Raw genomic sequence first — 26,136 nt, forward strand, 5'->3', positions numbered from 1 at the left:
TCATAACTCCTTAACCAAGCGTCTAAACACCATCAAACTTGCAAAATTCAAAATTCTCTAAAAACAAAACTACAAGTCCAAAACTTATAGAAAATACATTTTTGTGCTCTGTGAGTCGATATCCTTCGCATACAATTCAATTGGAGTTGAAAAATTCACGTTTGGAGAAAATGACTTTTAAAAATGTTTAAATCGTCATAACTCCTTAACCAAGCGTCTAAACACCATCAAACTTGCAAAATTCAAAATTCTCTAAAAACAAAACTACAAGTCCAAAACTTATAGAAAATACATTTTTGTGCTCTATGAGTCGATATCCTTCGCATACAATTCAATTGGAGTTGAAAAATTCACGTTTGGAGAAAATTACTTTTAAAAATGTTTAAATCGTCATATCTTCTTAACCAAGCGTCTAAACACCATCAAACTTGCAAAATTCCAAATTCTCTAAAAACAAAACTACAAGTCCAAAACTTATAAAAAATAGCTCTGTGAGCATACAAAGTTTCATAAGAATCGGTCCAGCCGTTTCGAAGGAGTTTGATAACAAACACTGCGACATGAGATTTTTATATATAAGATTCCATTAGTTTTAAGTATATCTATTAACAATAATTTTAAAAGTATATAATTTTTTTACTACACCCAGGAATCGAACTTCGTATCTGCTTTGTTGCAGTCCGCCACTCTACCCACTCGGCTATCCTAGTATATTCATTAATGAAGTCAAAAACTTAATCAGTTCAAATTGCAGAAATGTCAAAACAAAAAATGTCCAAACTTAATTATTCAATGTCAAAACCAAAAAGTGTCCCAGCTAGATTATTCAATATTAAAACCAAAACTCAAATACTAAACTTGGTAATTTCGGTAAAGCTTCTATAAATTCATTAAGCGCAGGCTTTTCCGAAAACAAGCTTTTTTCGTTTAAGTTTCTTTAACAGTATATAAACAACTTATATTAGAAGTTGTTAAACACGTTCGAACTTCTATAAGCACTTAAACTCTGAAGCAAGCTCAATACAAGCTATATAAAAAGTAGAACCTGCGAGATTTCAATTTACAGAAGCTGTTGTGCTAGTTGGGTTGGGATCTAGGGAAACAAGCTATTATGATTTGTTTGATATGGGTAAAGATTTTTTTGTTTTTATAAGAACTGACCTCAGAGCCGAAATACTACAACAAAATACAGCTGAAGTGAAACGAAAAATTTTTCAGTCTCCAGATTCTACACCAAAAATGCTTAAAACAAAATACCATCGATAATTCTTTCAAAGTCAAAATAAAAATAAATCCAAGTTTTTTAAATCAAGAAAAAACATCAAAAAATAACATTTTAATCAAGAAATACCTAAATGAATTAAAAAAAAAAAATATCATCTCAGCTCTTTGAATCGATAAAAATGTCCTGAACCCTGTTCTGTAACTTTATCACTGGCAATAAACGTTTTTCAACGTCTCTAAATCAATTTTCTTCCATTTAAAGCAAAATTTCTTTCAAATTTAGAATTTATGAACTAAGAAATTATGATTTTGAATTAATTTTTTTTTTATTTTGATGAGGTTAAATTAATTTTAAAATCATTTAGGGCAATATAAAATAAATGAGTGAAAACTCTCAAATTTTTTCCTAGAGCTGCGTACTGAAAATCGAAAAGTAAAATTTCTCTGTGGTATTTTTTATATAGAAAATTTCATTTCGCTTTTCAGCTGCGTACTAGACTTTAATGAAGGCAAATTGTTTTGAAACTTTAAATTTCCGTTTTTCCACTTTGAATTGTAAACATACCTTAACAGAAATTGAATAAAACATGCAAGCAAACAGAGCTAATGTTGCAAAAGATTTTTTTGACAGTTTGACATGTTGCTAAAGTTTGACATGTATCTGATAACGAAATTGTTGCCAAAATAAATTTTATTTCCAAAACACGTGTGAATAAAAATTCTTCTTTTCTACAAAATTTATAAAATAAAGGATGAATAAAAATAAAAATAATCTTTTTGATGATTCTGAAGAAAGTGATAAAGATATTGAATTCAATACAAACGCGGATTATGCAAAATCTTACAATAAATTTCGACAAAAAGAACTTTTAAAAAAGTGTAAGATAACAAGACTAACAAAATACTTTAGAAAACAAACTAAATTTATTTAATTTTTTTTAGATAAAGATCGAAATGATGTCTCTGAATCGGATTCATCAGATGAAAGTGATTCAACCGAAGAAGACGAAATCATCGATCCAAAATTTGATCAGGAATTCTTTAAAACACTTTCCTCATTGAAGAGCAAAGATCCAACAATTTACGATAAGAATACTCGATTCTTCGATGGAGTCGAACTTGAAGTTGGTCAAAATAAAAAACAAGCACCTGCCAAACCTGTTACGCTTAAGGATTATGAACGTAAAATTATTTTAGAAAAAGAAGGCAAATTTGAAGATGGTAAGATTTCTTGATTGATTTAGAATACGACTAACAAAGTTACTTCTTGATTATAGATTCGGAAAATGAAAATGAAAACTATGAAGAAAATGAAAGGGCAGCTTCTCCAACTTACGTTGAAGAACAACGTCGACTGAAAGATGAGTTTAGAAAAGTGATCGATGCTGAAAACTCAGATGATGAGGAATTTGGCGGAATTTTCAAGAAGAGAGTAAAGACCAAAGAAGAAAATGTACGTATTTTAATGTTCATACCTATTTTACATTTTTGTATTAGTTTGTTTCTGAATTAAAAGTTCGATAGGAATATCTTTAACTCTAGCATCACCACCATAAAACATTTCGGGTATTAGTAGCTCTTAACTATAATAAATCAAAGCTTAAGTGTCTGTCGAATTTTGACCCTAACTAATTACATATTTCGATACAGAGGTGCAAAGGTAAAAGTTTTCTATTGAGTCTTGTCCCTAGAGTTGACATTCTTCTTCTACTAAAATTGGGGGTATAGTTGAAAGTCCACTCTATCCTAAACAAACGGCTTCAAGGTTTAAGGGTATATTTTTGCTGGGCATCTGATTTCTTCGAAGTAATGTCTGTTCATCATAACACTTTATCTGAGTCGATAGTGGTAAACGTCCCTTCTCTATGACTGCATATACCTACTTTGCTTTCGTCTCATTGTCAGCTTTAACTCATTTTAATAAATAAACTGCTTTGTTCTCTTTATGTAGATTTAAATTAGTTGCGACGCTGGTTGCCTTCGAAGTCTTCCGCATTCATCCTGCTCATCTGAATAACACCTTTCTATTTATAATTAATATAATTATAATTGGTGACTTAAAGTCAATAAGGCAATAGTGTTATCCATTTAATATTCTTTATTTCTTAAAAATCTGTCGGAGTGTGAAGATATCGTGAAGATAATTGTCGATTTTGAATTAGATTGCTATTTGAGTTCTCCTGAAAATGAGTGTTTTTTGAGTTGTGAAACTATGCGGCTCAGCCCGCGATATGTTGAATGGTTGTTTTTTTTTTTTTTTTTTTTTGTCTAAAATCACGGTTATAAAATTGATCATTTCGTTGACAAAATGTTCTAGAACGATGAAACAAAAAATCCGATACTCAGAAAAATTATACCTGTAAAGTTCACACAATATATAACCCCGAGTTTTCATTAATTAGGGTCTTCTACCGATCCAAATGTACACATGAGGTGAGGTGTACTCATATCCACCTACTTTGAACATTTCGGTTTACAAGAACTTAAAAAAGTACTTTACATATCCTCAGCAACGACGTCGTATCGTCAATTTTCTGCTTCTTAAAATAAATATTAATTTTTTCTGTAAACCAGACTTATGGAATGAGCAATCAAAAGACGGAATACTTTTAGTCGGAGAGGCGACCGTCGAGTTACTTAGCTCATAAGGTTAGAGGTGTCAAATGAAAGATAAGTTGATACTGAAAATAAAAAAATAGGGTTGCCACTTCTAAAATGGGAACTTCCATGTGGCAACCCTATTTGAAAGGAAAAATTGTCACATAACTAATACATCCATATCTTTGTTATTTGGCCAGATAAAATTTTTACTTGCGATATAGGTACTATAGGGCAAGTTTAGGATTCGTAAAAAAAATCGAACTCGAGATAACAATTTTACATGACATTACGATGATGGAGAATGCCAAAAAAGTGGGTCCGGCAATTCTGTCTGTCTGTCTGTCTGTCTGTCTGTCTGTCTGTCTGTGTGTCTGTCTCTATCTGGAGCTGCAGCCTAAACGAGTGAAGTGATTTTCTTCAAACTTGGTAGTTAGCAGTTTTTGGTGATTCCCTAGAGGGGAAATTGAAATTTTTTTTTATGACCAAAACTAACGGTACCTGCCATATAACGGAAATAGAAAAGTTAATTTTTTTCAAAAACGGCTCTAACGATTTTGATTAAAATTTTTGTGTGTAGTACCACACATCAGAGCCAACTTTTTAAATAAAAAAAATATTTTTTGTACCGTTATTAACGGTACCTGTCATAGAACGGTTTTTTTTCGTTTCTGAATATCTCGTACAACATTAACCCGATTTAAATGAAAATTTTTATACAAAAGTGTGTAAGTAAAGATAATATTAAAATTTTAGAAAATTTTCAAAAAACGCATTTTTGGTTTTTTAAAAAATATTTCAAAATTTTTTTTTGAAAAATCAATTTTTTGAAAACGGATCAATGAAAAATTTTGAAATTTAGTTTTTATGTGTAAATTAATTATTTCTTCAAAATGGCATACCAACTTTTTTTTTGAAAAATGTTAAAAAAATTTTATATATAAAAAATTATTTTTTTAAAAAACGGCTCCTACAATTTTCAAAATTTTTTTTCTAAAAATACCTTTTTATACGAGAAATAAAATGGCATATTTGTTTTTTTTTTTTAAGATATTTTAAAACGGATTTTTATTAATTATAAAAACAGATTTAATTTTTTTATACTACTTATGAAATTTCTTCAAAATATCGAATTCTAAATTTCTTGAATAAAAAGCTTTAACATTATAGTTACTTTAAGCATAAGAGCAAGTACGTGCGACCCCAGTCGTGCAATTTATTTTTAAATGCCAAACGAAAGTCAAAATATTAAAAAAAAATAATAAAATAATATAAGGAACGTAACCCTACAAATGTGGCAACCCCATTCAAATGAATACAACACTGACAAAAATCTTCTTTGAACAAAACAGTATAACTTTTTATGCACTAGAAAGCTAAACTATACGCCATATTTTAGATAATACTCCCTTCTATCTTAAAAATGTAGGGTGCCACCTCGCAAATGCAGACAAGTGCTCGGCAACCCTACTAAATTGCTAAAAAACGCAAAAATCACTTGTTTTTTGGCATTTGGATAAGGTTGCCGAGTACTTGTCTGCATTTGCGAGGTGGCACCCGACAGTTTTTAGATAGAAAAGAGTCTTAGCTTAACACGATGTATTTTATAGCCTTTAACTCTGTCAAATGTTATACACTTTGCCCAAAAAACAAGTGATTTTTGCGTTTTGTAGCATTTGGATAGGGTTGCCGAGTACTTGTCTGCATTTGCGAGGTGGCACCCGACATTTTTTAGATAGAAGAGAGTCTTAGCTAAACATGATGTATTTTATAGCCTTTAACTCTATCAAATATTATACACTTTGGCCAAAAAAAAAGTGATTTTTGCGTTTTTTAGCATTTGGATAGGGTTGCCGAGTACTTGTCTGCATTTGCGAGGTGGCACCCGACATTTTTTAGATAGAAGAGAGTCTTAGCTAAACATGATGTATTTTATAGCCTTTAACTCTATCAAATATTATACACTTTGGCCAAAAAACAAGTGATGTTTGCGTTTTTTAGCATTTTAGTAGGGTTGTTGAGTACTTGTCTGCATTTGCGAGGTGGCACCCTACATTTTTAAGATAGAAGGGAGTATTATCTAAAATATGGCGTATAGTTTAGCTTTCTAGTGCATAAAAAGTTATACTGTTTTGTTCAAAGAAGATTTTTGTCAGTGTTGTATTCATTTGAATGGGGTTGCCACATTTGAAGGGTTACGTTCCTTATATTATTTTATTATTTTTTTTTAATATTTTGACTTTCGTTTGGCATTTAAAAAAAATTTTATCTGGCCAAATAACAAAGATATGAATGTATTAGTTATGTGACAATTTTTCCTTTCAAATAGGGTTGCCACATGGAAGTTCCCATTTTAGAAGTGGCAACCCTATTTTTTTATTTTCAGTATCAACTTATCTTTCATTTGACACCAATTTTAACCTCTAACCTTATGAGCTAAGTAACTCGACGGTCGCCGCTTGGACTATTTTTAAAGATATTAATTGAGCTATTAAAAAAAAAAAAACGTTTCCGTGTTTTATTTTCTTGTATGTTTTTTTAGCATTGTTTAACAGCAAATAAAAATTTTAAAAAATTGTAGAAAAAAAGGGGATGTATGTCCTTTGTTATTTCCACATTGATCAAGCCAGGCTTCTGTTCTAGGACGGTATACTTTTATAAATTTGTTCCACTTAAGATAAAGTTTTTGAACATAATCACAACCCCTAATAGGATCATCCTGCTTCTATGAGAATAGATCTTGAGGTCTGTTTTCCTAAACATTTCCAGTAGATTCATGCGCCCGCCTGCTTTCTTCTTCGATCCAATGTTTTAGTGAAACACGCTTAACTTCTGGTGACACCTTTGCAAAACCAGTCTCTTTATTCGATCATGTTGACATTTCCCTAAAAAATACGGTCATTCTTTTGGTACCTCTACCTGAAGTTTAGCTACAATAATAGCTGCGTTCCTTTGGAAATATTTATCTACTGCTTAGTACTTAAAACTACTTTGAACTACCTTTGCTATACTGAAAAAGTAGTTCAAAGCAGCTTTAAGTACTAAGAAGTAGATAAATATTTCCAAAGGAACGCAGCTAATGTATTGATCCGAGTGAATGTTTACTATTTGGAGCTTTCGGAATCGTGACATGATAAATTTGTTTTTTGTTCTTGCGACCGCCAAGGCCCTGGATGTCAGCTTTGTTGTTACCATTATTTATTCGACAGCACGTGACTTGTTCAAGTTCCAGACAATAACCGGGCAGAGCCAAAAAGCAAAGCTAGTTTTTTCTCCTTCGTCGTCGGTTATTCCTGATTTCCAATATTGCGAGACGACGAGACGAGATTTTTTTTTTTGTTCAAGAAAAGTTCGTTCAGTCTGTCACTTCTTTCGGTTACTTTAAATATTGACACAAAATGGCCATAAAATCGTACGTAACACCTTTCTTCCGAAGGTGTTTTCTTCGTTTCACCAAATTTTCATTCATCAACTGAAGCAAGATGAGATTTGTTTTCAAAATCGTTTTCTCGATATAGGACTTTATTCCTTCATTCATTCGTTAAACCAAAAATGTTGTTAACTTGTGCGACTAACGGCTGTATATGCAAACAAAACAGTCGTCTATTATTGTTGAGGGATTTACTCATATATTTAAGCTCCCATTCCAAATTAGCTCAAATTAGTGATAGATTCGGTTTTAATAATTTTATTTTGTATTTAAAGGAAAAAGAAGAAGCTGATTTTACTAAATGGTTGGCTGGAAAGAAAGATGATGTGGAAGAGGAAGTTAAAAAATCTCTTGGTCCACTAAAGAATTACTGGTCAAATGCGAAATTGCCTCAGAGAGAGAAGTTTCTTCGAGATTATATTCTGAATCAAGGGTAAGATAAACTGTTTGATTATTTGTTATATTTCCTGTTTTAAAACTTGAATGCTATTTAGTTATGCTGAAACAAACTTTGCTGATATTCCAACTTATGAAGAAATTGTTGGTGAAGATGAAAATCTCTCCGAAGACGAAGTAGAACTTGAAAAACAAGAAGAATTCGAACATAAGTATAATTTTCGCTTTGAAGAACCTGATTCGGAATTTATTAAACGCTATCCTCGTACTATTGAACAATCGGTTCGTAAAACAGACGATTCAAGGAAACAAAAACGTCAAGAAATAAAAGAACGAAAAGCTCGTGAAAAACAACAAAAAATGCAAGAACTCGAAATGATTAAAGCGATGAAGCGAAAAGAAATCGAAGAGAAAATTATGAAATTGAAAGAAGTCACTGGAAATGATGAATTGGGATTCAAAGATGAAGAGCTGGAAGATGAATTCGATCCAGAGGCACATGATAGACGAATGCAAGAACTATTCAATGATGAATACTATCAAGTGGATGCTGATGATGAGAAGCCCGAGTGTCCAGATATTGATGAGTTAAAAGTTGAAGATTGGGATAATTATGATCCAGAGAGAGATGATTATGAACCGCATTGTGAGGATGAAGATTTCAATATGGACTGTGATTATGATCCAAATGCAAAGGAAGCCTTGCAACAAGAACTTATTGAAAATACACGGGATAAGAGGAAAAAGCGAAAAAGAAATCGTTTTGCTGAAGTCATCAAAGCGGAAAAACCCGTATTTAATCCGGATGATGAGAAAACGTATGGAGAGTATATTGAAGAGTACTATAAGTTGGATTGTGAGGATATAATTGGTGACTTGCCATGTCGATTTAAGTACACAGAGACTGTGCCTAATGATTTTGGACTTACAATCGAAGAGGTATGATATTTGTTTTTTTATTTTTCAAAACTAATCAATTTTTTACAATAGATTCTTTTAGCCAAAAATAAAGAACTGAATCAGTGGGCAAGTTTAAAAAAGGCTGTACAAATTCGTCCTGATTACGTGGAGAAGAAAGAACAGAGACTCTACAAAATGAAAGCGAATAATGAGGCATTAAAACGAAAAATATTCAAAAGTCTTTATGGAGAAGGGTAAAATTAAATTAAAATCGAATTCAAGAGTCGTTATTTTATATATTTTATTAATTTAAGATCCGACGAAGAAGATGGTGAAGAAGACAACCAGCCAACAACAAGTAATCAATCGCAGAAAAAACGTAAAGCTGCCGAAACAATAACCTCTTCAAATTCCAAAATTAGCAAACCTAATGAAGAACAAGAGGAAACTAAAAATGATGCAGATCTTTCAGTTGAAACAACCAAAGACGAATCTAAGGTTGAAGCAGGTCCTTCATCCAATACTGAAGGCGAAAAAAAGAAAAAGAAAAAAAAGAAGAAGAAAAAGAATAACACCAACACAACAACAGCAACTACACAAGTTGAAGACCAAAAAACTAGTGCCAACAAGAATCAAATGAACAAAACTGCACAAGTTGAAAAAACTTCAGTGAACAAGAATCAAGCGAAGAATAATAAAAATCAAAAAGTAGAAGGTAAATCAAAATCATCGGCAAATAATCCATTTAAGAGTAAGATGGAGCAAGGAAAACATATCAATGGCAAGCCCAATGCAGTTAACACTGCAAAAAAAAATCTAAATCAAAATAAATTCAATCAGAAAAAATCTGCTGATGATGATAAATCCTCACAAATAACGGACGACCGTCTTAAAGCATATGGAATCAATCCAAGAAAGTTCCACAATACAAAGAAATTTGGAAAGAAATCGTCGTAGTTTTGTAGTTCTCCAGTTTTTTTTTTTTTTTTAATTTTAAGAACTACAACATATTATTGTAAATGTTTATTTTTTTTAAATAATTAATTTAAATAGTAAATATTTTATAATATTTTAAACCGAGAACTTATGTATTTTTATTTCAAAGTCTAACATTATTCAAAAGAAGTTTGTTTTTTAGTGACAATGGCGCAAAAAGTGAAAAAGTACAAAGGTGAAAATTTTGAAACTTTTGTTACAACAGTGTTTTTAGGTAGATAACTTAAAAAAATAAATGATGCAATATTTGGTTTAAAAAATAATTCAGCATTTTGGAGTTTTGATTACAAAACATGAAGATGTCACATTCTATTGTTAATATATTTATCTTCACGTGAATCATCTTCTTGAAAAATATACATAAATAAAATCAAAATTTATAATGAAAATCTACCTTTTGGTTAGCGCAAATTCTATTTTTTTTTTTTAACTTTAAATTAAGTTTTTATAAAAACGATTAAGATTTAAAAAACGGTTAAATAAATTATTTCTTATACAGGGTGTCCGGTAGAAAATGGATAAGCCTGAAATGGCTGATAGGTGCACTTTTGACTGTTCTGAAACCGAATAGAAAAAGTTTCTATCGCAACCAGTTTAGAAAATATTAGCTTTTTTTCGTTCAGTGTACCTTAAATGTCATCATCTTACGTTTTCTTTAACCACAACCACGAATGAATGAATTTTATAAATTTCTTATTTTTATAATTTTCTACAATAATTGGCTCACTACATAAGAAGTTAAAAGTTTTTATAACTGTTGCATATTTTCTTTAAAAAAATTTTGAAATTTGTTTTTCGATGCAAAATGTGAAAAAAAAAGTTTTTATGAAAATTTTCAAACACCTGTGGTATAAAAAAAATCCATAGGAACGTAGGTGGCCAACTTTTTTAAAAATATGCGCGTCCAAAGGGGATTGCAGAATGGTAAAAGTTTTTATCAAATCAAGAGTAGATAGGAAGTTATTGGTACCAAAGTGCAAAAAAAAGCCTATTAATTTAATAAATTATTTTAACTGTAAAATCTTAAGTTTTTCACATTGCTGCCACAAATGCATGGATTCCATCAGTTTTTTTAATCTGTCATATTTTACAATAACTCTTCTTACACATAATTATTAAAAAAGTGTTATAACCGTTGAACAGTGGCTATAAAAAAATTATTTAACTTTTTGTTAATGCAAAGTAGAAAAAAAAATATTTGCTTGATAATTTGCTAATAACCAGTTTAAAAGACAAAATAAGAAGTGGCTCACAATATTAACTGTAAATTTAATTGCATCTAACAAATATTGGATGTTTTTCGTAGCCCAATAAGATGGGGAATTGAACACAAATTCGAAAACATTGCAACATTTTTGATGAGGTTGCATTGGGCCAACGGGACCGAAAATCTCAATTTTTCTTTAAAACGAAATCATTAAGAAGTCAAAACTCAAAACAAGCTGTCCCGATGCACAATTGTATGCCCATGCTTAAACTGAGCAAACAAGTATTTTTATTTTCTTTTTGCATTAAAAAAAAGTTAAATAATTTTTTTATAGCCATTGTTCAACGGTTATAACACTTTTTGAAGTTATACTTCTTATAGGGGGGTTCACATTGACCAACTTACCGGACAGACCCGTTGTCATTTGGCCTGATGGCCGAATTATATTTTTCGTTCACACTCATCAGACAATTTTCATCAAAACCCACTTTTCAGCTTATTTTTAATATATCTTTACCCTATTCTGCTCTCAAATTAGAGACAATGGATTATCACTGTCTGCCGGACAGACATGTCGTTTAATTGACTAACATGTTCGTCCGACCACCAAAAAATCAAAATTTTTTGAAAACCATCCGGCAAACCGGACAGGCTGTCGGATGGGTGTTCACACTATCAAAACAGCATCAGATCAGACCAAATGGCGGCTGGTCTGTCCGGTAAGTTAGTCAATGTGAACCCCCCTTATGGGAGGGTATGTATGAAAATTTACTTTTTGACAAGAATGTCAAAGGGATTATGACGCGATCACCCTGGGTAGCAGGGCTGTCGTTTTACCTTTAGAGTAGGCAGTACTTTAGTATTTAAAAATGCAGTACGCCGCAGTACGGCAAACATAAAACACACAACACGTTGCAAGTTACATGTTTCAAGTGGCAAGGTGCATGTGGCAAGCTGCATGTGCTAATTTCCATGTGGCAAGTTGCCAGGGTTGCAAAAAGCTCACATTTCAGCTCAGCTCAAATTTGAGCTAGCTCAAATTTTGAGCTAGCTCACTTTTGAGCTAGGTACCATAGCTCAGCTCATTTGAGCTGAGCTGAAAGTGAGCGCCCCAACTTCCAACGCCTATATCTCGGAATTTTGAAGAAAGTGAAAAAAATTTTTTTGATGCCAAAAGGTAGCGGGGACTCTAACCTACATTTGGATACAACTCTCATCCCTGTAGGTCCACCCGTTCTCAAACCGAGAAAACTTAAAATTAAAAAAAAAATAGACACTATTCTGAAAACTAGTCATGATGTGGCGGTTTAACATGGAATTCGAATTTTTTTAAATCTGACAATGAGCAAAGCGTAGGCCCATGACACAAGCTATCATTTGGCATCACTCCCAAAAATTGCTCTCAAGCGGTTTAGCTTCCAGGAGCGTTCAAAGATTCGGGATTTTTCGAAAAAAAATTTTACCCCAACTTTCAAACGCGATTTTCTCGGAATTTTGAAAAAAAAAAAATCGAAAAACTGGATTATACCACTATCGCGTAGCTGAGAATATAAGCTTTCATATGGCACCACTCCCCTGTCTCTAGATCAAAGCATTCAGCTCTCAGAAGTTTTTTCGCGCCCCCAACTTCCAACGCCTATATCGCGGAATTTTGAAGAAAATGAAAATTAAATTTTTGATGCCAAAAGGTAGCGGGGACTCTAACCTACATTTGGGTACAACTCCCATCCCTGTAGGTCCACGCGTTCTCAAACTGGGAGAACTTAAAAGTAAAAAAAAATAGGCACGATTCTGAAAAAAAGGCATGATGTGGCGGTTTAACATGGAAGGCGATTTTTTCACGATCACGAAAAATTATCTGTTTTATTTATAAAAATATCCATGTGTTAAAATAATTCCATTAATAACTAGAACCAAACATCTTAAGCTATGGTGATTTATAAAAGTTTAAAATATCTTCATATTTCATTATACTTTCCAAATAAAAATCAATGTATCCTCTCACTCATCACAGCTCAGCTCACCCAACAGCTCAGCTCAACCATCAGCTCAGCTCAAATGACCTGAGCTATGGTACAAAGCTCAAAAGTGAATTAGCTCAATTTTGAGCTGAGTTGTGAGCTGAGCTCAGCTCACTTTTGAGCTTTGCAGCAACCCTGCAAGTTGCATATTGCTACTACTAGTGCTGAAGTACACACAATTCTCATAAAATTACCATATCGCACATTTTATGCGCAATTCATTTACTTTTGTTAGGCATATACCGTACGTTCTGAACCGCACAACATGAGTATATTTCACAGAATAAATTGAAAACTACATGGACGCAAGGAGGATGATAGAATTAATTTATTGTTCACTTGATAAAAATGTAAAAAAAAACGAAGTGTGGATTAATTAATTTAATAATAGAAATTAAAAATATCAAAAGAAATTCATTTACATATACTGAATGAGAAGTATAACTTCAGTCGCGTGTACATGTGTACACACACTCTTTTTTTTTAATTGTTATGTGTAAGAAGAGTTATTGTAAAATATGACAGATTAAAAAAACTGATGGAATCCATGCATTTGTGGCAGCAATGTGAAAAACTTAAGATTTTACAGTTAAAATAATTTATTAAATTAATAGGCTTTTTTTTGCACTTTGGTACCAATAACTTCCTATCTACTCTTGATTTGATAAAAACTTTTACCATTCTGCAATCCCCTTTGGACGCGCATATTTTTAAAAAAGTTGGCCACCTACGTTCCTATGGATTTTTTTTATACCACAGGTGTTTGAAAATTTTCAAAAAACATTTTTTTTCCACATTTTGCATCGAAAAACAAATTTCAAAATTTTTTTAAAAAAAAGATGCAACAGTTATAAAAACTTTTAACTTCTTATGTAGTGAGCCAATTATTGTAGAAAATTATAAAAATAAGAAATTTATAAAATTCATTCATTCGTGGTTGTGGTTAAAGAAAACGTAAGATGATGAAATTTAAGGTACACTGAACGAAAAAAAGCTAATATTTTCTAAACTGGTTGCGATAGAAACTTTTTCTATTCGGTTTCAGAACAGTCAAAAGTGCACCTATCAGCCATTTCAGGCTTATCCATTTTCTACCGGACACCCTGTATATTGTATACTTTAAGTTTGACTGAATTATTCCAGAAGAAACAAAAGTTACAGATTTTTGAAACGCTCAAGTCGAGCCAAAATTGTACTTTTTGAAATTTGACTAACTTTTTAAAAGTTTAAAACAATTTTGAATTAAAAAAGTATGTTAAATGATTTTTTATATATCAGAGGTGATATTTTGCAATTTTGACTCAATTATTTCGAGAGACAAAAAAGTTGCTTATTTTTAAAAGCGAAAATCGTACTTTTTGAACTTTGATTCATTTTATAACACTTAAAAATCATTCGGATTTAAAAAAAAATTAAATTGAATGATTCGTTATCAAGATAATGTTTTGCAAATTTCATGCAATTATTCCTAAAGACAAAAAAGTTAGAGATTTTTGAGACGGCTAAGGCCATATGAGCCCACTGTGCACCGCGCCGCGCCAGGGCCCCGCGAATTTTGTCTCTTAATCAAGTAAGATAGTTCGCTTGAAGCTTTATTCATAACTTAAAACTAAAAGTATATTGGGTGTCTGTTTCCTGAGATATTTCCAACCAAAGCTTTTTGTTTTTCTTTTTCTTACATTTCTAAGCCGATATCTTTTGACCAAAGTCTCGAAATTGAATTTTGAATTAAGGATATGAGTTCATAAATCAATAGGCATTCATGTACAAAAATTGAAAACTTGTTTTTTTTGCAGATTTTTGAAAAAAATTCAGGGGGTACCCCTCTTGCCCAAAACAAGTAAAAACAAAAAAAAAGAGCTGACATGCAAACTTTTTTTTTTATAATTTCCAAGTTTTAAGAAATAAGTATGCAGTTTAATTTTTTCAAATATTACATTACATTACATTACATATTAAACTAGTCTGAAGATAAATCTCCGGACTAGAAACACTGCAGCTTCGGAATCTAGGTCCATTTTGCTGATACAACACAAGACATTAATACAACACAGAAAGACAAAGAGAGAAAGAACGAGAGAAGAACATACAACACTGAACTACGTGGCACAGAGGAGGAGACATAGTTGAAAATTGTCTCATGTTATCGCACAGGTGGCTTCAGTTAAGCTGGCGATTTAGAAAAAACTTCTGAGCCGATTTTTCAAATATATACTTGTATGTACATACTAGCCCGAGAGCCAGGGCCTTGTTGCACCTTCAACTTTTCACTTGCAATTTATAAATTAAAATTGTTGCACCAACAAGCCAACTTTAAAACCGTTTATTTGAATGTGGATCTTGTTCTTAAATGTATATCTTTAACATGTCTTCATCCAATTGGAACCAAATTATGATTACAAAGATAAAAAGCCAATATGACTAAAGACCAAGATAAAACCTTTACAAATTTTGTACTTCAATAAATTTATACATATTCACAAATGTAGGTGGATTTTGGTTATTCATATGCTAACTGGTATCTCAAATCTTCTTGTTTGACTATAACTGGTTATATAGGTACCATTAAGTTTAAATTCTCTTTGATAACAAGATGTAGGAGTTAAATATCCTCTCTGAATAGTATTTGCATAAACTTTCCTCGCTATCAGGTTGCACAAGTTAAAATTATCGTTAACACGTGTTATTAATTAATAGACGAAGTGGAGGCAAAGAAAGAAAAATCTACGTCACTCGATAAAAAAGAGTTAAAATATGGCATTTTGTAAAAAACTAAGAAATAATTTATAAAAAGAAAGATTAATACACAATTTATTATGTTTTATGTTTTTTTTTTATTATGGGTTGAGAATATACTTAAATATAATTTATTAAATAAAAAAATGTATCCTTAACTTATTTATGGCTCACAACAATTTTTTTTTTAATAGGTATTCACAATATACATATCGAAACATTTACTAGATGATGATCATATTTAACTATTTGTTTTTTTTTTTTTCTAATCATGATTATTTTCTGCACGCAACTTTTCTAATTCTTCTCTTTCTGCAATATTACGTGCCAATTGAACAGCATAATCGAAGCTATAATAGAAACCATGAGGATCACCTTTCTCTTCATCTGATGGAATATATTTAGGTTCGATATGTTCGTAAGCTGAATCAGATTCTTGAGGAACATATTGTCCTTCTTTCTGGTAATCACTGCTAAATGGATCAGGGTTTTGACCATTGGCTGCTGCAAGTTCACTCCACAAACGGAAATGTTCTTCCTTGGCTGCTTTTACAGCTGGGGTTTCAGTAGCGGGATTCTTTTCTGCTGCTGGACGATTGTCTTCATGATGGAAACCAGTATGATCAGCATAGTAGTTTGCAATGAAATCTCTACCTCTTGGATTGACATATTTGTAGGTACCCTTGACAACACCATCGGCGGTTTTCTCTTCAGCTTTGCCTTGGTTCCAGTCTTTGTAGCCATAAACGTATTGACCTAAACCATCTTGACCATGGTACTGGTGAGCGGTGTAATGCTCTTCAACATAATCAGATGGATTGTCGTATTTTCGTCCCTGGTAGATGAGTTCGCCTTTTTCATTTTGAACTACTGGTAGGGGGTTTTCGCCGACTTTTGGAGAATAGTCAATGTTTAGATTCGCTGATTTTAAATATTGTTGCGCTTCTTCGGGGCTGATATTGATTTTGAAGATGTTTTCACACAAGATGGTTGGAACAACCTAAAAATTAAGAAAAAATAATTATTTAGTGCCGGAAAAACTAGAAGAGTAGTTTTTTCGCAATTTTGTTGTATACTACGAAAAACATGTAAGGAAAAGCCCATTAAGGTTTAATTACAAGTAAATTCTTATCACTTCAAAAATAAGAAGGTTAAAGGAAGTAACTCATCCTACGTCAATAGGTTACTTTGAACAGTTATTGAGTAGGAAGATGATGCTAGGACAAATTGGACAAAAACATAACCAATTGAAAAAATTGTAAATGTCATAAATTTAAAAAAGCTAATTGATAATATATGAAAAAAATGCATGAAAAAACTGTAATAACTTGGATGTTTCAAAAAGTTTTTTTTTTTGAAAAACCTTTAAATATATAACAACATTAAAAATTGTTTTCAAGAAATATTAATGCATTTTAAAAGTTAATTATACAATTTAAAACAATATTTTTAAAACTGGGTTTGAAGATATCCAAAAATGAAACAGAATTTGACATTCTTTAAAAAAAAAATTGGGACTTTCATCAAAATTTTGAATTTGATATTTATTCAAAATTTATTTATAAAGCCTCAACTATAAAAGCTTGATAAATATTTTATTAGATATTCACTGAATTAATATTTATCTTATGTGAGCAGTATTGGAAATTAATATCCTTAAAGTTGTTTGTTTTGCTTTTTAACTTGCATTACAACTTATTAATTTTAGCTTTTCAAGGTTTACTTAATGTAGTTGGTATTGAACTTGAATGTTAAAACATCAATTTGTTGATATAATGAACTGAGAGTAGTAATAGTTTGTCAATATGTACATAATTGATAAACAAATTAAATAACAATTAAACAAACAAGCACAATTTAGCTCACAAAACAACAAAATCACATAATTTTCCATAGGAATGATAATAATGATACAACTATGTAACTTATAAAATTTAAATTTACCATCAATAACACTGCAATCACAATAGACTTCATCTTTAAATAATTTAAATTTCTATTTTTTTAATTAACACCTTTAGTATACACAACAACTTGAAGAGTAATTTTCACAACGATTAAAAGATTATTTTTTCTTTCTTATAATAAGTTTAGAATGATAGCTTATAGACAGCACGACTTTCAGCTCGGTAATAATGTTCCGGTTGGCAAGAACATCTTTTATATAGAATTAGAATCTTTTTTTATTAAGTTATATTCTTGTTAGCTAAAGCTAAGAGCTTGAAAGGTTTTAAAAAAAAGAGATGTTCTCTAAATGAAAATCTTGTTTATTAGTCATATTCTTGACCGATTGATGATATTTTGCGTTCTCCCTTCTTCGTTTTGTTGCAAAATTTAGGATTAAATATTATAATCAAAGTGGCAAGTGGATAAATATTAGATAATAGTTTATTTTCAATGTTTGGGATTCATCGATCAAATTTATGCAAATACGTATGTTCATACTTGTAGGTATCTTTTAGAACTATAAAGTTCCTGCTGTTTTATATTGTTGTTGGGGAAAATACGCCGCATTATTATATTTTGATAGTTCAGTTAAGTACATTAATTTATAAGCCATAAACAATAAACAATAGGCGCGCTTCTAATATCACATCTGGTTTGAAGAAAATTAATTTGTTTTGAAACTTAAAATGATGTTTGAATTGTTCTTTCATACTTTGCCTGATTTCTATTGTCAGATTATAATATTGGTGTAATTTTTCATACCAATATTTTTTTTTTTATTTAGTTTTGAAGTTTAAAACAATTTCTTTCAGAATTAAGCTTGGCGCATGTGTTCTATAACACCTTTTAATTGTCTAAAATCTAGCGGTTCCATTGTTTTTTAAGTTCTTGTTGATAATAACAAAACTCAGAATATTTGGTCTAGTTTTAAATTAGGCAACACAACTTTTACATGATGAAACCGTAATCGTCAATAAACAATAATTCGTCTACCCTTTTTTTATGCAAAACAGTTGGTCTGGGAATGTTTATAGGGCTCTATTTTTTTTTTAATACATAGTAAGAAATTGTTTTTTAAGAGCTTTACTATATTTAAGCTTTCTGTCTTTAATCTATAAAAATCTATAGCTTAGTTTTGTTGTTTTTTTTTTTGGTAATCTTGGAATTCGATTATAAGAACTTTCAGAACGAGAATTTCAAGCTACAAAATTGTCAAAAACTTCATAAAATAATGTACCTACCATATAAAAACTCGCGATTGCTCTATGCTTAGAAAAATTCTAAAAGAAAATCGAAGGCAATCAGGAACTGCAGTAAATGCAAATGCAGATTGAAAAAAAACTGTGATAACGAGTTTTTGTTTGAAAAAGAAAAAACAAAGGAAATCATTAATGATGGTTTGTCATTCAGCTATAATAAGTCAACGATGGCTCATTTACGCTTAAGATCTTATATCTATGTATATTGCAATGGCATCAGAAAGGGCTTTTGAAAACTAATCCTGGGTCCCTATTTTTGTTCTATTTTTTAAACTGGGAAAGATATTTCCCTCAAGGTTTTCTTGGTTGGAAATTTAAATTCAGATTGTCCAAATTTAAATTCTGAACAAGTTTTAGAAAACCTTATCTACGAGCATTTTCTTTAAATTATTCTAATATTTTCAGACTAGATTTCTGATGGGACCAAAACCATGCATGTGCTTATATTTATTGCTATAAACAATATCATCCCATATTAAACATCGTAGTGTAAAAGCAAAAGCTCTAATCGAAAATTTAGTCAGCATAATTTTTCGAATGAAAATTTAGTAAAGTCGTTAAGGAGATTTTTCTTGGCCCATTTTCTAATTAAATTATCCGAACGTTTTTAAACCTGCACATTGGATATATGAGATGATTTGCGATACAAATTTCGTTTTTGTATAGGTAGGTCAAAATCATGGATACGGAAAATTTCAATTGAAACTCAACTTAGTTTTATGATAAGAATTTCAAGCTCAAAGGAGAATGGGCATTTTGGACGTTGAGCGGCCATTAATGAAATTGGTATCAAATGAAAGATCTATAGTTTAGGCAAAACTTTTATATTGGAAGTTTCGCTGTATTGCTTTTAGAATGCAAGATATTGCAATATTAGTATTGTAAATGCATCATTTAATGTTTGAAGGAAAAATTGAATTATATTTTAAATTCAAATATATAATATGAAGCTCTGTTATTTTCCCTGATCATGAAGACATTGATCTTGAAAATCCGACCAATAGAACTCATAATACATGATTTTTAAGCCAACAACTTTTGTTTTTGTTCGACAGTTTTTGAAACGATTCAAACTAACAAAAAATTGAACAACAAAACTCTCAAAATAGGATTGAAATTGTTGTTTAAAAAAGCTAATAGTGTGGGTTCTAGTGGTTGGATATTCAAGATTAAAGTCTTCAGAGTCAGGGAAAATGACAGAGTATCATAATATGCACTTAAAATACATATTAAAGTTACAACATAGAGACAATCTGCATAAAGTGTTAAATGCAAAAATGCATTTTATCCGTTTCTGAAGTACGTCACAAAAGGATAAAACTTCTGCAGAATATATGTAGGACTTAGTTACATCAAAAAATAACAAATTCATTAATGGCCTCGTTCCATAAAAATTTGCCCATTCTCCTTTTCGATATAGCTACCATATATAGGGCAGAACACAAGAAAGTTTATTAAATTTTCATCTGTAAAAAATTGGACCGTCTCTTTAGCTGTGTGAATTGGGATTGGTACATTTTTTAAGTGACTGAATAGTAGGTACTTTTTTAATCCAAAACGCATTTTCCTGTGAATTTTATTTTTGGTAGACATTCACTTTCATTTTTTTAAACATCGAAATAGGTTGTGTTGTGCTGGTGTCGTGTTAAAAAACCTTGTTTGAAACCTTACCTAACGTACTAATCGTGCAAGGATAAGTAGATACTTACTGTGGTTTTAATACTTGATAATAGTCACCTTTTGCTACAAAAGTAAATTTTTTCTCAACTCGATGAAAACAACACTAGTGTTAAAGCTTTTAACCCAAACTCTAGAGTTTTTTCATCAATACAATACAATTTAGGCATAGAATTTGTAATAGCCATTTCTGTGGTACCACACATTCTTCAAATGATTTTTCCTTCAAACGGGGCCAATGCTAAGAGGTCAGATACCTTTTATTTCTTTTTAATCATAGATTAAACTAAAAATATAAATTTTTGTTACACTTGAATTGACAAGTTTTAATATTCAAATGAAGTTAGTTTGGACCTGTTTGGACAAACAAATTGTAAATTATTTAAAATCACCAAGAAGTAAAATGTTCCCATTAAGCACCTTAGTTCATAAAAAAAATCCCTCTAAAATTATACATAATTTTAATATTTAACTGACTTGTTTTTGCAAATCAAAACTTAGAGAAAAAAAGGAGACTTCCGTGCCAACATTCTTATTCATTCGATTCTAAGAATGATTTAAATTGATAAACAAATGATGAAATTAGGTAATATTTTAAAATACTATATCCTTTCGCTCTAAATATGACTCATACCAATATGCGAGTGTTATATTCATGAGTTCAAAAAAACAATCATAAATAACGAAATATAACATCTAATGAATAAAGATTTATCTTGTGGTATCATTTACAAGGAAAACAAATATTTAATTTTATTTCATCGCTAACTTAAACCTATTGTTTTTATTTGTTTTGTTTTCATTCATAGTTATTGAATTTTCGGCACACGCAGCTTAATTTAAACAAGATATTGCCGTTGGTCAGTAGGTAATGTACCTACGTTCTAAAGTTTGCTTCAAACCTGTTATTCAGAAATCAAAATCCATAATTTACAAATATACGATTCCACCTGTCTATTCTAAGTCTAACATAGATTTGTACATTCTGTATCATTTGATTGAGATTATAATAATTTTTCTTAAAATTGTCAGAAAAATCGCTATAACTCCTTGAAAGTTTTATTGATCTATGCGATTTTTTTTTCATATTACGTAGGATTCGACGCATTCTCTTATATCAATGTATTTCAATTTTAAATCAATCAAAATTTTTTATTAATTGTATCAATGAGTGAATATTGTTGGCATACAATAAACTTGACCCATAAAAACATATCTAAAGACGCAGGGTGTAACGAACGTTCGTTTTCATTTTATTTAAAAAACAATATTCGAACGCACTAGAAGAATAAACTTCAGGAACTCATAAGAATGATTCAGCTACCAACAATAAAGTTAACAAATTTATTGAATACAAAATAAAGATGAGGTTTAAAGCTCAAATTTAGGTGATCAAAACAAGTTAAATGTTTCCAGTTATCAGTTTATTGCTATATACATATACACAAACCGTATAAATTAATAAAAAAGAAATCAAAATATTTTTTTTTTTTTTTCAAAAAAAAAAAAAATTATTTTATATTGTTAACATTCATCCGGTACGTTTATTTATTATTATGTATCAACAGTCAACAAAGCTGAAGAACATTGCATTGCACGTTTTTGAATTAAAATTTTGACCAATACTAATAATAAAATTATCGATTATAACAGAAATTACCAGACTTTTTTACCAGTTTTTTTTTTTATCCTCGATTTTGATTTGCTAATAAGTGTTAAGTTATCTCTATAATTATTCTTTTGGTAACAGAAATTGTTGGGGAATACTTTTGAATTTCAATAAAAGATGCTTTTCATTCACATCCAATCGTTGTAACTTTTATTTAAATTAATAACGAGCCAAAAAAGAGTAATATGGACATTCTTCTTCAACATTTAACTTACAAGAAATCCTACTTTAGCTGAGCGATCTGTAACGCACTTATTTTATTCAAACAATAGTTTGGATGACGTTTTTTTTTTTTGCTAAAAATGTATCGTATGATAATTGCAGAACATATACCTACATTTTTCATTTTCTTACTCGTGTTTTTTTTTTACATTAGACTTTTGTGCAAAAAAAACAAGAAAAAGTCGTCAAATATACTTGAAACTAGTGCTTCTAATACATATTTATAGATTCTTTTTAATACAACATTTAAGTTAAATGGTCACTGAGGCGTATGTGTAACGTTTTTTTTCTATTGAACAACTGAATATTCATCAGTATTTTTTTATAATAAATTAAATCATCATAAATAGGACTCGAAATATTATTTTTGAGTCCTCCAGGGCAAAAATAAAGTCCTTTTGAAAATAAATGTGTCCCTTGTTAGTGTTAAGCCTTCTACATTGGCCACTTCTTACAAAGGTTAGTAAAATTGTTTTTAGGTAAAAAAAATAAGATTTCTGCATCAAAAAATTGAGTTGGTAGTTCACACGCTATTATGTCCGACTAAATACTTCTTTCCTTCGGACTTGATAACAGATTGGAACCAAATAATATTTCAAGACATTTTTTAGTGAGTAAAATAATATTATACGAAAACATAATCAATTACATATTTCATTTTCGTTTATTGTTCTTTTAATAAAATCAGCATTCTTTGAGTTAAAATGATTGTGAAAAAAAATGTATCCCTTTTCAAAAATATGTATCCCATCCCATTGAGGAAAAAAATTCCCCAGGACACTATTATATCCTTGTGGTAACTCTGCTGATTAGTTGTTCAATAATCATTTTTATCATTTTGTTATTGATCCATGGATCAAAACTGGGTTGTATGGTTTTTCTAATAGTTCCTATAGCCAGAACTGAACGAAATTGAAATGAGACCACATTGCAGCCACCAGCTTTCCAATACAAAAAGAATTATTATTAAAATTGGTCTACTCAGTCCAAAGTTATGAGGTAACAAACAAAAAAAAAATACAGACGAATTGAATACCTCCTCCTTTTTGGAAGTCGGTAAAACATTCCATCTTGTTAGTCTTAAATTATTATTATACCTACATAATGTAGCTTTCACTTTACCTGTATTCATTTGATATTTGCCTTATTTTGATGTTTGTTTCCAATATAGTCCGGTCAAATTAGACATTTGAGGTTACATAAATTCCCAGCAAGCTGAAAATTGGTAGGATTGTTGGAAATACCATCATAAATAAAATTTAAAAAGTCCTCATCGATCCGAGTTGTGGAAAAAAATTTACGGGGGGTCAAAGGTAAAAAAATGGGTTTTTCACGATTTTTAGCAAAACGAAAAGTCTTATCAAAAAATTTTCAATGCGAAAATTGTAGACCAGCTTATTATCTATAAAAAGTGTCATGACACTTTTTTTCCTTAGACCCACCGTTTTTGAGATATAACGATTCAAAAAGTTGAAGTTGAGTTGTAATCGTCATAATTATGCACACGTTTCCACCCCACCTTTGAGGTAGTGTACCTAGCGCGTTTTTTTTAATGTGGTTTCCCCGGTTGGCTTATTCCACGGATTTATTGGGATTCATAAAAAAAAAAAAAATAGGTAGATTTATCCATCTGTGTCATAGTTCTCTTCCTCTTCAACTTCTTCTTGTTCTTGGTCCTGGATGCAAATTAATAATGACACATCGCTTGTCTCCTCGTTGGTGTCAAATGAATCCTCAATTGTTGGTGATTCAACATTGGAGCACGACCGGTCTTGACAATTTGTGCATGCTAAAGAACAAAACAGTCCAACTTTTTTGCAACCACATTTAGCACTACATCCCTTTTTACAGTTGCAAAAAATTGTGTTCAGCAGTTTTTCCGGTGCAGGTGGGAATAATGTTGGAACAGGTTCTAGTGCATTGTTGACCAACTTCCAACCCCAGTCTTTTGGGTCTAGCTGATAACCAAGCCACACCTGAACTTGGTAATATACCCGAAAAAGATGTTGTTTTTGGAGGAAAGTTCGTAAAAACTAAATCGCGTATAAGCCTAATCGCGAATTAGCCTAATCGCGAATAAGCCTAATCGCGTATGAGCCTAATCGCGTATGTGGGGTCTTAGTGTATTTTTACTTGTCTTACATCTTCAGTGGTGTAAAACCGTGATGCACTTATACATTTCTATTCTAAACAAAAATTCCCGGGGAAATAGTTTCGGAAGAAGGGCTCCCAATCTTAACCATGGGGGAACAAAATTCAAGCTTAAAGAGACTGAGATCTCGGGAAGTTTTCAGTTGGGATCCCTTCTCCAGAAAACATATCCCCCGGATTCTTGTTTAGAATAGACCTGATTATGACGATTACAACTCAAAATTTTTGAATCGTTTTATCTCAAAAACGGTGGGTCTGAGCAAAAAAAGTGTCATGGCACTTTTTTGTAGATAATAAGCTGGTCTACAATTTTCGCATTGAAAATTTTTTGATAATACTTACCGTTTTGGTGAAAATCGAGAAAAAATCGTTTTTTTGACCTTTGACCCCGAGTAATTTTTTTTCCAGGTCTCGGATCGATGAGGACTTTTTAGGTTTTATTTATGATGGTGTTTCCAACAATCCTACCAAATTTCAGCTTGCTGGGAATTTTTGTAACCTCACCCCTTTTTTTGAGTCTTATTTGACCAGACTCATGGTACCGATAACTTCCTTATAACTCTAGGTATGACAAACCTTTTACCATTTTGAAATTCCTCTTAGTTGAGAGTATTTTTAAAAAAGGTGGCCACCTAGGTTCCTTTGATTTATTTTGTACCACAGTAGTTAAAAATTTTTCATAAAATACTTTTTTTTCATTTTGCTCGAAAAACAGATTTCAAATTTTTTTAAGAAAAATGTGCAATAGCTATGAAGTTTTTAAACTTAATATGTACTCAGCCAATTATTGTAAAAAATTATAAAAAAAAGAAATAAATAAAATTCATTCATTTGTGGTTGTAGTGAACGAAAACACAAGATGATAAAATTTAAAATATACTGAACGAAAAAAAGTCAATATTTTATGAACTGGTTGCGATATCACTTTTTTATATCTGTTTTTGGAACAGTCATAAGTGTAGCTATCAGCCATTTTAGGGTTGTCCATTCCCTATCGGACACCCTGTTTATATTCAGACCTATTCTAAACAAAAATTCCCAGGGAAATTGTTTCGGGAGAATGGCTCCCAATCGGAAAAATGGAGAAAATTTTCTTTTTTTTTTGCTTTCTCCATATTCTTAACCATTGAAGAACGAAATTCAAGCTAAAAGATAGTAAAATTTCAGGAACTTTTCTGTTGGGAGTTTTTTTTTCAAAATATGCCTGATTATGACGATTACAACTCAACTTCAACTTTTTGAATCGTTATATCTCAAAAACGGTGGGTCTGAGGAAAAAAAGTGTCATGACACTTTTTATAGATAATAAGCTGGTCTACAATTTTCGCATTGAAAGTTTTTAGATAAGACTTTTCGTTTTGCTAAAAATCGTGAAAAACCCATTTTTTTGACCTTTGACCCCCCGTAAATTTTTTTCCACAACTCGGATCGATGAGGACTTTTTAAATTTTATTTATGATGGTATTTCCAACAATCCTACCAATTTTCAGCTTGCTGGGAATTTATGTAACCTCACCCCCTTATTTTAGTCTAATTTGACCGGACTAATACATACATATCATTCACTGTTTTATCAAGTTAAGTTTTTTGCACACACCTTCATAAAAAAAAATGCATTTGAAAATACTAAATGTTGTTTATTTTTATATATAATATAAAAACTGTATAATTTTGAATAAAATACATACTTAAATTACAAATGG

General features: G+C 30.9%; 3 protein-coding genes across 3 annotated transcripts in view; 1 reads left to right on the forward strand and 2 right to left on the reverse strand.

Moving 5' to 3' along the window:
- LOC129911254 (tumor susceptibility gene 101 protein) overlaps positions 1 to 26,136 on the reverse strand; it is a 326,606-nt gene that overhangs the window by 120,718 nt on the left and 179,752 nt on the right. The window lies entirely within an intron of this gene.
- Positions 1,909 to 9,556, forward strand: LOC129911248 (protein KRI1 homolog). The gene is made up of 7 exons (XM_055988977.1): positions 1,909 to 2,103; positions 2,167 to 2,445; positions 2,502 to 2,677; positions 7,528 to 7,685; positions 7,747 to 8,587; positions 8,639 to 8,802; positions 8,863 to 9,556. The coding sequence occupies exons 1-7, from the start codon at positions 1,977 to 1,979 to the stop codon at positions 9,503 to 9,505; spliced, it is 2,388 nt and encodes a 795-aa protein (XP_055844952.1). The 5' UTR covers positions 1,909 to 1,976; the 3' UTR covers positions 9,506 to 9,556.
- LOC129911255 (uncharacterized) lies at positions 15,598 to 18,188 on the reverse strand. The gene is made up of 2 exons (XM_055988986.1): positions 17,453 to 18,188; positions 15,598 to 16,508 (listed from the first exon to the last, which is right to left on the reverse strand). Exons 1-2 carry the CDS (start codon positions 17,483 to 17,485, stop codon positions 15,774 to 15,776), a joined length of 768 nt encoding a protein of 255 aa, XP_055844961.1. The 5' UTR covers positions 17,486 to 18,188; the 3' UTR covers positions 15,598 to 15,773.

The sequence above is a fragment of the Episyrphus balteatus genome, chromosome 2 (genome assembly GCF_945859705.1).
Source record: "Episyrphus balteatus chromosome 2, idEpiBalt1.1, whole genome shotgun sequence".
Taxonomy (NCBI): domain Eukaryota; kingdom Metazoa; phylum Arthropoda; class Insecta; order Diptera; family Syrphidae; genus Episyrphus; species Episyrphus balteatus.

Coding starts and splice junctions, on each gene's coding strand:
- LOC129911248 (XM_055988977.1), top strand. CDS start 1,977: ATGAATAAAAATAAAAATAATCTTTTTGATGATTCTGAAGAAAGTGAT. Junction 2,678..7,527: donor TAAAGACCAAAGAAGAAAAT/GTACGTATTTTA, acceptor TTGTATTTAAAG/GAAAAAGAAGAAGCTGATTT. Junction 7,686..7,746: donor GATTATATTCTGAATCAAGG/GTAAGATAAACT, acceptor AATGCTATTTAG/TTATGCTGAAACAAACTTTG.
- LOC129911255 (XM_055988986.1), bottom strand. CDS start 17,485: ATGAAGTCTATTGTGATTGCAGTGTTATTGATG. Junction 16,509..17,452: donor TGATTGCAGTGTTATTGATG/GTAAATTTAAAT, acceptor CTTAATTTTTAG/GTTGTTCCAACCATCTTGTG.